This window comes from Symphalangus syndactylus, chromosome 10 (genome assembly GCF_028878055.3).
Source record: "Symphalangus syndactylus isolate Jambi chromosome 10, NHGRI_mSymSyn1-v2.1_pri, whole genome shotgun sequence".
In the NCBI taxonomy this organism is placed as follows: Eukaryota; Metazoa; Chordata; class Mammalia; order Primates; family Hylobatidae; genus Symphalangus; species Symphalangus syndactylus.
In genome coordinates this window covers 6,450,435-6,462,546 of record NC_072432.2, presented here as the reverse complement: position 1 = coordinate 6,462,546, position 12,112 = coordinate 6,450,435, and the positions used below count along the sequence as shown (strand labels likewise).

Genomic DNA, 12,112 nt, shown 5'->3' with positions numbered 1-12,112 from the left:
AGGTGCGCACCACCACACCCAGCTAATTTTTGTAGTTCTAGTAGAGACAGGGTTTCACCATGTTGGCCAGGATGGTCTTAATCTCCTGACCTCGTGATACGCCTGCCTCAGCCTCCCGAAGTGCTGGAATTACAGGCGTGAGCCACCGCACCCGGCTGATACTTAACCTTTCTATGGGACTTTTCAAATTTACGTATAGCATAAACTTTTTTATTCTGATGAGTTGTAAACTTTTTTTTTTTTTTTTGAGATGGAGTCTCGCTCTGTCACCCAGGCTAGAGTGCAGTGGCACAATCTTGGCTCACTGCAAGCTCCGCCTCCCAGGTTGGTGCCATTCTCCTGCCTCAGCCTCCTGAGTAGCTGGGACTACAGGCGCCCACCACCACACTCAGCTAATTTTTTGTATTTTCAGTTAAGACGTGGTTTCACAGTGTTAGCCAGGATGGTCTTGATCTCCTGACCTCATGATCCGCCCACCTCAGCCTCCCAAAGCCCTAGGATTACAGGCGTGAGCCACTGCGCCTGGCCGAGTTGTAAACTTTTTAAAAAGATGTACTATATTTATTAAATCCTTCTGAGATTAACTTAAAAGACAGAAATTTTAGGGAAAAATGACAGCATTTTAGCAATGTGAGTTTTTTTTTTTTTTTTTTTTGAGACAGAGTCTCACTCTGTCACCCAGGCTGGAATGCAGTGGCGCAATCTTGGCTCACTGCAAGCTCCGCCTCCCGGGTTCACGCCATTCTCCTGCCTCAGCCTCTCCGAGTAGCTGGGACTACAGGCGCCCGCCACCACGCCCGGCTAATTTTTTGTATTTTTAGTAGAGACGGGGTTTCACTGTGGTCTCGATCTCCTGACCTCGTGATCCACCCGCCTCGGCCTCCCAAAGTGCTGGGATTACAAGCATGAGCCACCGCGCCCAGCCAGCAATGTGAGTTTTACAGTTATCACAGATTTCTCACAAAAATTTTACAGACTACACACACACACACACACACACACATATACTACTTTAAATACTGAATCTACTGAATTGGTACTATAGCCTCTAAACATCCTTCTAAAACCAATGAAGAACATGAAAAAAAAGAAAGGAAAACATAACCATAAAAATTAAAACTAGGCCATTAAAAAGGACGTCCCAGCCAGGCACGGTGGCTCATGCCTGTAATCCCAGCACTTTGGGAGGCCAAGGTGGGCAGATCACCTGAAGTCAGGAGTTCGAGACCAGCCTGGCCAACATGATGAAACTCCGTCTCAACTAAAAATACAAAAATTAGCCAGGACTGGTGGCAGGCACCTGTAATCCCAGCTATTTGGGAGGCTGAGGCATGAGAATCACTAGAACCCAGGAGGTAGAGGTTGCAGTGAGCCAAGATCACTGCTGCACTCTAGCCTGGACGACAGAGCGAGACTCCGTCTCTAAAAAAAAAAAAAAAAAAAAAGAAGTTCCAATAACTACGAAACATAAGCTTGCACTGAACTGAGAATCACTATTAGTATTTTCCCTGCCCTGTGGCCTCTGCAAGCCCCATTCCCTCTCTGTGAACATCCCTCCCCACAAGCGTTACCTCCTCAGAAGCCCTTCTGACTCTTACACGAGGCCAATTTCCTCCTACAGAATCAGTTCCTACTCATCTATATCCGTCATGTTTTAAGGCTCTTATTGTTCAGCAACTAATTACATCATGTCATATATACTTAAATATTAAGTGCATATTAATATGAAAGTAATTGCTAACACATGGACACAGGGAGGGGAATATCACACGTCGGGGTGTTGGGGGGCTGGGGGAAGGATAGCATTAGGAGAAATGCCTTATGTAGGTGACAGGTTGATGGGTGCAGCAAACCACCATGGGCACATGTATACCTATGTAACAAACCTGCTTGTTCTGCACATGTACCCCAGAACTTAAAGTATAATTTTTTTAAAAAAAGGAATTGCTATGGAAAAGAAAGCTGAGAAGTCAGCATTAACCTCACTTTATAATCAAGAAACTAAATGCACAGAGAAATGAGGACTTGTCCCACTAGAGGGGAACTTGAGCCCAGGAAGAGCACGCTTACAAAATGACTTTCAAACTTTTCCATCAGTTCTCCCTTTCTGTGCCATTCAATTTTACAGACTCTCAAACGAGTTGTTGAACTTTTGGTACCACTTGAGAAAACTCAAGACACTACTGGTATGACTCAGCAAAGCTTTTAAATGAATTTGTTTCATCACATCGACACCAACACACACCTGAAAGCTGAGGCACACACACGCAGGGAGCAGACAGCTGTTCAGGCCGCAGCCAGCACTGTGTGCACGTGGCTGTCGCAGTTCTCCGCAATGACAGACCTCCCGCGCCTGCGCGAACCTGGCTCTCTAAACTACTTCAGACTGGCAAATCTGAGACATATAAAGTTAAACCTAACACGATGTCTCCCTCAGACTCATCTGCCCTCTCTTCCATATTGCTGCTCCTCAACAACTGAAAGGGCGTCACTCTACACTGTCTAGAACGAGACCACTCCCACGTTAATCAACACCTCCCTGTTCTGAGATCGCCCCTCACACCTACCAGGCCAAACGCATGCAGCAGACACCACAGCTCTCTCCTGCCCACGGCAGGGGGAAGGCAGAGCGCCTCACGCGGGCCACTTACAGAACATGCTGACTGGTCCCACTCCAAATCACTGCTCTTTGAACAAATGAGCTCCATCTAGGGAGGGAGCGTGGGAGACACAGGCCGAAGGTAGTGCAGAGGACGAGGCCGTGCGGCTCTGAGCTACCTCTGAGCTACCTTCGTGAGGGTTACCATGAGATGCAGTCACCGCCTGTGCTGTGTCACAAAGGAGAATGGGCATTCAGGGCCCAGAGGAGAACACATTCACACCAGGCAGGAGACAACTCTAGAATATGCCAGCAGGGGAGGGGGCAGGGTTTCCACTGCTAGAAACGTATGTGAACCTACAAAGTAGGAAAACTGATCTTTGACTGCTTACTCACACTGTCCAATAGGGTAGCCACTTGCCACATCTGACTATGTAAATTTCAATGTAATTAAAAGTTTTAAAAATTAAAATTTCATGTCCCGGGACACTGGCTACATTTCAAGTGCTCAGCAGCCACATGTAACTGGTGGTTCCCGCATCAGACAGCAGATACAGATACAGACGCTGCCCCCACCACAGGAGTCCTGCCGCGTAGCTCTGCTGTCTCCTAAGTGCTGTGTTGCACGGGGTCCCCTAGAAGTCCCATGCTGAAGTCCACAGGCCCAGGACCTCAGCATGCGACTGTGTTTGGAAGCAGGGCCCTGACAGAGGTGGTGAGAGTAAAATGAGGTCATAAAGGAGGGCCCTCCAGTATGACAGGGGTCCTCGTAAGCAGAGACTAGGACACACAGAGATGGACAACTCTGTGAGGACACAGAGAGAAGACGGTGTCAGCGAGCCACAGACAGAGGCCTCAGGAGGAACCAGCCCTGCTCACACCTTGATCTAGGACTTCCAGCTGCCTGGAAGGACCACGAGAAAATAAATGTCTGTTGTTTAACTGCCCAGTCTGTTAAGCTACCCAGTCTATGGCATTAGGTTATGGGAGTCCCAGCAAAGTTACACACTAAGAATACCAAAGCTATTTTTGTAATTTTTTTGAACACTAAGTTAAAATGTAATCACTTTTTATAGAAATTAGAACCAGGTATTGGTTTATTTATTCAATGCATAATCATCTAATTGGAGGTGAAGATCCTCTTCGTGGCAACAGTCATGTCGGGTTCTGGGTTCACACTGTTGTATTCAGTGTAGAGGTCCCGGCCTCGAAGTCCTGGCATAAAGTTACCCACATGGTCCTAACAAGATCCAATATTCATAGAAGCCAATTTCTCAGGTTTAAGCTTTATCTTCCTACAGCATTATGGCTGACAAATTTGTTCTAATTGTGAAGGAACGGTTGTAGGTTTATGTATAGTTATATACGTATATAACCATATATTAGATATATCTAGAGCTTATTTTAATATAAATATACTGCGTCTAGGCTTCACAATACTCTTAAAAATTCTGGGCCAGGTGCGGTGGCTCACGCCTGTAATCCCAGCACTTTGGGAGGCCGAGGCAGGTGGATCATGAGGTCAGGAGATCGAGACCATCCTCACTAACACAGTGAAACCCCGTCTCTACTAAAAATACAAAAAATTAGCCAGGCGTGGTGGCGGGTGCCTGTAGTCCCAGCTACTCAGGAGGCTGAGGCAGGAGAATGGCATGAACCTGGGAGGCAGAGCTTGCAGTGAGCCGAGACCGCGCCACCGCACTTCAGCCTGGGCGACAGAGCAAGACTCCATCTCAAAAAAAAAAAAAAAATTCTGACAGAATTTCATCAGCTATAAATGAACTAGAGAAAGTATAAGCAAAACTTATCTTTATCAAAAATAATTAGTTCATTTTAATCCAAGGATGACATACTGCAGCAGAGACAAGGATGAACCTAAGCAAAGTCACTAAAAGATCTGATTCCAAAAACTCTTCACAGAAAGAGATCATTAAAAGGATATGATACTCTTCTTTTCTTGAGACTATCAAAGACAGAAAACCCAGAATTGTATTGTCCACAAGCCTGTACAAAGAATAAAACTAATCCAAACTCTCATACCTACTTTGATTTGTTATTACTTAGTATACATATCCTAACCCATCTGTGTATGCTGTTGTATTTGATAGAAGTTTTAATGAGTTTATTTTGGGGGAGTTTGGGAGGGGTGATCTTTTTTTAGTAACCCAACCCTTTTTTTCTACTTTGGAGACCTTTATATATTTGGCTACTTTTATAACATTACAGACACAATCACCATCTTTAAAATAAGGCCTTGATCCCGGGCCCAGTGGCTCACGCCTGTAATCCTAACACTTTGGGAGGCCGAGGCGGGTGGATCACCTGAGGTTAGGAGTTCGAGACCAGCCTGACCAACAAGGTGAAACCCTGTCTCTACTGAAAATACAAAATCAGCCGGGCGTGGTGGCGCATGCCTATAATCCCAGCTACTCAGTAGGCTGAGGCAGGAGAATCACTTCCACCCAGGAAGCGGAGGTTGTGGTGAGCAGAGATCGTGCCATTGCACTCCAGCCAGGAAACAAAAGCGAAACTCTGTCTCAAAAATAAATCAATCAATAAGGCCCCGATCAATAGTAGCTTACTTGTCCTTCTAACATGTCTCTTGGCAGTCCCGTCCTCTCCTGCTCCGAGCTGTTAGTTCTTCGTATAGAAAGGCTATGGGATTTGCGCTTCTGTTTTGTTTGGCGAGCAGTCGAACAACTTGCGCTTTCTGTGGGCATTACTTCTAGGAGGTAGTGTCCTGGTCACTCCTGCAATAAGCTAAAAACAGCAAGAAAAAACAGTGTTTCTGATACAGTGAGTTGCAACAAAAGAAAAACAGTGAAGAAGATAATGATGACTTCTAATGACTTCCTTACTATGGTTAACATTAACTATATAATTTGGAATATGACAAATTAAGATGGTTTAAGGTAGGGACCACAGCCTTTATTAAAGAAGTAATTTCTTTATCAAATTTCATTAACATCTTAAGTATCAAATGTAGGGACCACAGCCTTTATTAAAGAAGTAATTTCTTTATCAAATTTCATTAACATCTTAAGTATCAAATGTAGGGACCACAGCCTTTATTAAAGAAGTAATTTCTTTATCAAATTTCATTAACATCTTAAGTATCAAATGGCAAAAAAGAGGTTTAAAATTTTTTTAAAAAATAGCTCTCCCTTAACCCAACGTTCCCCAGGCACAGTCTACTCCCCCGAGGGAACCAATGTTAATTGCATATTCTAGACTACAGATTCTAGACTCATGCTGTCCAACAGGAATATAATGCAAGTCATGGATGTAAATTTTCCAGTGTCCATATTTTTAAAAATCAAAGCATATGAAATTACTTTTAATGATTTACTTAACCCAATACGTTTAAAATATTTTATAGTCAACATAAAAAACAATGGGATATTTTATGATTACCTCTTTGAAATTCAGTGTGTATATTTACAGCGTATCTCAATTCAAACTAACCACATGTGATTAAGTTATTCAAATCTCTAATTTAAACATGATTTACCAACTTTGGGCATTTTCCACTCATTTCCTGTTATTATCCATCCTTCCTCCCCATTATATCACTACGTTACTTACCACAATCTTAGGTAATATATTTACACACATATCTTCTTCCTTCGACTACAGATTTTGCTATTTTGAACATTACCTGCTGATTTTTTGCTATTACTGATCCCTCCTCCCATGAACACAATCCTATCATCAGGCCAGCTCAGCACCTCACCATGACAGAATGTCTGCCCCAAATGCAGTCAAAGGCAAAGCAGGACACGCCCACAACCTCCCAGAAGCCAACATGCCTCCATCATCTTCATTTAGAGAAAAGACTGGCCCAAGTCCCAAGAGTAGGGGATGGCTCTGTGAATATATCAGCATAACGGAAAAATACGCTAACCTTTAAAATACACATAAGGACTATGTAAACATCTAAATTCCAAGTAGACAGTTACAATGGTGACTCACGCAACAACAATAGCCTGTGCCTCAAGGCAAGACCTTATTTCTGGTGTGCCCAGCCCTCTTCATTATCAACTCCTTAGACATTACCAGGTGCAGACACACATCCCTGAAATGCTACTCCTTTCCTTCCAAACGGCTCTCACTTACTCAATAGCCCTAACACCTCCTTACTTTGTTATAGAATGATTCCTTTTCTACAATATTTAAAAATCACTAGCGTTCCCTTCTTTTTAAACAAGTCAGCCTATTTTGAAAAATAAGTTTATCTACACATAAAAGAGAGTATTCTTAACAGAGATGAAATGTATTCACAAAAAATTCAGAGTGTCTTCCATAAAAGTTATTAATAACATAAACAAGATCTTTCCTATTCAGTTTATTAAGCATTCTAATTATAATCCTAAATACCAAGGCTGAAAATATTTTTCTAAGAGAAAATAGTCACTTATAAAAATTCACTTCATTTATTTTTAATATTATAAATAAAACAGTAGAAATCAACATATTTAACCTTAGAATTCAAGGAAGTCGTAGCATTTTTCTAAATCTCTTCTAAATATCTTTCTAAATACGAACGTGAGTATACACAGTTTAGCTTTGTTTCCTGTTTCTTACATACTATGCAGAACTCTCATATGTAAATTTTGTTATTAAAACTTTTTTAAAAGCCAAGCATAACCCAAAAATGTTAGAAACCTGGAAGACAGTTTGCCTATTATTTAGGACAGTTTTTAAAAGCTTTAACTTAATCACAAGCTTCTAGTAACTCTCAACCAAAATAGTCGTGTGAGTTATGAAGTTCTCACTTTTTTTTTTTTGCTTTTTGTTTTTTTTTTGTTTTTTTTTTTGAGATGAGTCTTGCTCTGTCTCCCACGCTGGAGTGGAGTGGCGCGATCTCAGCTCACTGCAACCTCCATCCCCCAGGTTCAAGCAAGAATCTCGTGCTTCAGCCTCCCGAGTAACTGAGACTATAGGCATGCACCACCATGCCCAGCTAATTTTTGTATTTTTAGTAGAGACAGGGTTTCGCCACATTGACCAGGTTGGTCTCGAACTCCTGACCTCAGGTGATCCACCCACCTCAGCCTCCCAAAGTGCTAGGATTACAGATGTGAGCTATCGTGCCTGGCCTCAACTTTTTATTTTGAAATAACTGCAGATTCACAGGAAGCTGCAAAGATGGTCCATATCTCCCCAGTGGTTACATCTTATTACAGTACAATTTGTTAATTTGTTAGTTTGTTAATTTCACTAAACCAACAAACTGACATTAGTATAATGTGTGTATAGATGTCACTCTGTTACATATATAAATTCCTTTAGGTGCCACATGTTCAAGATACAAAACACTCCCCTCACCATAGAGATCACCCACACTACCCATTAGTTAGCCCAACTCCCTGGCACCATCCCTCAACTCCTCATAACCATTAATCTGTAACCATCTCTACAATTTTGTCATTTTGAGAACGTTACGTAAATATGATCAAAGAGCAGGTACCCTTTTTGAGATTCTTTTTTCCACTCAATTTAATGGTTACGATCCAACCAATTTTCTGCATGTATCAACAGTTTTCTCCTTTTTATTACTAGCTAGTGTCCACAGTATGGACATTTAACCATTTGTTTAACCATTCACCTGCTGCAAAATATATATATATATATATATATATATCCTTTCCATTTTTTTACTATTACTAATAAAGTTGCCATGAACAATAATATACAGGGTTTTATGTGAACCTAAGTTCTCATTTCTTTTGGATAAACAGCCCAGGGATAAGGCTGCTCAGTCACAGGGTAAATGTGTATTTAGCTTTAAACGAAATCTTGATATATGATTCACATACCATGTAAGATACCTATTTAAAGTGCACAATTCAATGACTTTCAGTATACTCAGAAAGTTGTGCGATCATTACCACAATCAACTGTACATTTTTATCACCCCAAAAAGAAATCCCACACCTATTTGCCCTCACTCCTCATTTCTCCCACCGACTTCCCAGCTAGCCCTAGGCAATCACTAACTTACTTTCTCTCCATATGAATCTGCCTGTTCTGGCCATTTCATAAAAATGGAATCATACAATACACGCTCTGGTCTATGACAACCGGCTTCTTTCACTTAGCACAATTATTTCAAAGTCCATCTATGTTGTAGCATAGTGGTAATGTATTCCCTTTTATTGCCAAATATAACTGATAGACATTTGGTTGTTTCCATATTTTAGGTTATTATGAAGGTTAATGTGCAACTTTCTTGTATGTGTATACTTTTATTTCTCTTGGGTATACCTGGAAACAGAATTGCTTATGTTTAATCATGTTTTGTTTTTGTGGTTTTTTTCTAAGAGTATCAAACTATCAGTATTTTCCAGGGTGGCTGTTTCATTCTACATTCCCATCAGCAACACATGAGAGATTCAGTTATCCACATCCTCACCAGCATTTGGTATTGTCACTACTTTTTTATGAAAATTTATGTCATACATGAGAAATTTTGTGCCAGGTATACAACACAGTCATCAAGATAGGCTATTTAGGGTATCCACCACCCCAGTAAAACAGTTTTTTTTTTCTTTTTTTTGAGACAGTCTCGCTCTGTCGCCCAGGCTGGAATGCAGTGGCGCAATCTCGGCTCACTGCAACCTCTGCCTCCCGCGTTCACGCCATTCTCCTGCCTCAGCCTCCCGAGTAGCTGGGACTACAGGCGCCCACCACCACGCCCAGCTAATTTTTTGTATTTTTAGTAGAGACGGGTTTCACCGTGTTAACCAGGATGGTCTCGATCTCCTGACCTCATGATCCACCCACCTCGGCCTCCCAAAGTGCTGGGATTACAGGCGTGAGCCACAGCACCCGGCCTAAAATACTGTTTTCTTAAGGATAGTCACCCTACTCTGCTGTCAAACACTGAATGTATTCCTTCTATCATACTCCATGTTTGTACCTTTTAACTCTCTTCTCATCCTCCCTCCACCCCTGACTCACACCCTTCCCGGTCTCTATTATCTATCTATTTTTCCACTGTTTACCTCCATGTGTTCACATTTTTTAGCTCCCACATGTAAGTGAGAACATGAGTCATGACTTTTTGTGCCTGGCTTATTTCACTTAAAATAATGGCCTCTGGTTCTATCCACATTGCTGCAAATGGCATGATTTCATTCTTCTTATGGCTGAATGGTATTGCAGAGTGTGTGTGTGCACACCACATTTTATTTATCTAGTCATCCATCAATGGGCACTTAGGTTGATTCCATACCTTTGCTATTGTGAACAGTGCTGTGTAAACCTGCAAGTGCAGGCACCCCTTTGTCACTATTTTTTTATTTAGCTGTTCCATTAGGCGTGTAATATCTCACTGTGGTCTTAATTTGCATTTCCCTGATGGCTAGTGACACTATCTTTTCATGTGCTTGTCATCCATATATCCTCTTCAGTGAGGTGTCTCTTCACGCCCATTTTCTAACAGTATTGTTCGGGTTTTTTACTGTTGAGATTTAAGAGTTCTTTATATACTCTATAGTATGAATTACATGTCACATAGGTTAAGCTGCAAATCATTTCTCCCAATCTGTTGCTTTTCATTCTAAGAGTTTTTCACCAAGCAACACTTCTTTAATTTTGATAATTTTTTTTCTATGCATTGCACTTTTAAAGTCATGACAAGAACTTTTCATGAATCCCTAGGGGCCAAAAATTTTCTCCTGTTTTCTCCTGAATTTTTTATAGTTTTCTGTTTCATATCTAAATTTATTACCTATATGGTACTGACCTTTTTATAAGGTGTAAAATTTAAGTCAAGGTTTTTTTGTTGTTTGTTTTCACCTGTGTATCCAATTATCCCAGCCCCATTTGTTGAAGATGATCCATCCTAGATTGAACTGCTTTGGACTTCTGTCAAAAAATCAACTCACGGTACTTGTGTGGGGTTATTTCTTGGTTCTCTACTCTGTTCCACTGATCTACATATTTATCCTTCCACCAACAGCAGTGATATGGTTTGCTATGTCCCCAGCTAAATCCCATCTTGAATTCCCATGTGTTGTGGGAAGGACCCAGTGGGAGATAACTGAATCATGGAGGGGTTGGTCTTTTCCGTGCTGTTCTCATGATCGTGAATAAGTCTCACGAGATCTGATGGTTCTATAAGGGGGAGTTTTCCTGCACAAGCTCTCCCTCTCTGCCTGCCGCCATCCACGTAGGATGTGACTCACTCCTCCTTGCCTTCTGCCATGGCTGTGAGGCCTCCCCAGCCATGTGGAACTGTAAGTCCAATAAACCTCTTTCCTTTGTAAATTGCCCAATCTCAGGTATGTCTCTATCAGCAGCGTGAAAATGGACTAATACACGCAGTTTCTACTATTGTTCTGTATGGTAAGTCTTAAAATCAGTTACAGTGATTCCTATTAAATCTTTCTCCATTTTGTTTTAGCTATTCTAGTCCTTCGTCCTTCCTTTTACATTTTTGAATAATCTTTTACATATCTACAAAAATCTTGCTGGGATCTTGATAGGAATTGTGTTAAATCTGTACATCAGTCTGGGGAGAAATGCTATATTTATTATGTTGAGTCTTTTAATCTATGAATACAGTATTTATTTAGATCTTACTTTCCTCCATGTCAAGGTTTTTTCTGCATAAAAGTCATAGTATCGGGCTGGGTGCGGTGGCTCACGCCTGTAATCCCAGCACTTTGGGAGGCCAAGGCGGGTGGATCACAAGGTCAGGTGATCGAGACCATCCTGGCTAACACGGTGAAACCCCGTCTCTACTAAAAAATACAAAAAATTAGCAGGGCGTGGTGGCGGGCACTTGTAGTCCCAGATACTCGGGAGGCTGAGGCAGGAGAATGGCATGAACCTGGGAGGCGGAGGTTGCAGTGAGCCAAGATCGCGCCACTGCACTCCAGCCTGGGTGACAGAGCGAGACACCATCTCAAAAAAAAGTCCTACATATCTTTTCTCCATTTTAGACTAACATCTCTCTTTTTATTTTTTGTGTAAGTTTAAATACTTTTTTTTATTTTGGTTTCCACATGTTAATTGCTAGTATAAATACAACTGGATCCTATGCATTAAACGTGTACATTCTTGCTGAACCTAAAGTTCAAGATTTTTTGTGGATTCCTTGGGATTTTCTATGTCAACTATTAAGTCATCTAAAAAAAAAGGACAGTTTTATTTCTTTCTTTGTGGTTTGTAAGCCTTCTATTTCCTTTTACTACCTTATTGATTTGGCTAGAAATTCCAGTACTATCTTAAATTACTATAGTGACAGCAAACACCCTTGCTTTGCCCTGAATATTCGGGTGAAAATACTGTGTTTCACCATTAAGTCTGATGCCAGCTGTAGTTTTTTTGTAGATGCTGTTCATCAAGTTGAAAATGTTTCCCTCTATCATTCATTTTCTGAGTTTCTTTCACGAATGAGTGCTGAATTCTACCATGTTTTTTTCCGAGTAGCTTTTTTTTACCTACTGACAGCACCAATTACACTGACGACTTTCAAATATTGATCCAACTTTGTAGCCACAA

General features: G+C 41.3%; 1 protein-coding gene across 23 annotated transcripts in view; it reads right to left on the bottom strand.

Annotated features, from left to right (window-relative positions):
• Positions 1-12,112, bottom strand: part of WDR37 (WD repeat domain 37) — a 143,480-nt gene that overhangs the window by 114,925 nt on the left and 16,443 nt on the right. For all 23 annotated transcript variants that reach the window (XM_063609991.1, XM_063609992.1, XM_063610003.1 and 20 more), the window contains one exon: positions 5,182-5,359. In XM_063609991.1, coding sequence (XP_063466061.1) covers positions 5,182-5,319 — 138 coding nt within the window. In that variant the 5' untranslated portion in view covers positions 5,320-5,359. The remainder of the gene's footprint in view (positions 1-5,181; positions 5,360-12,112) is intronic.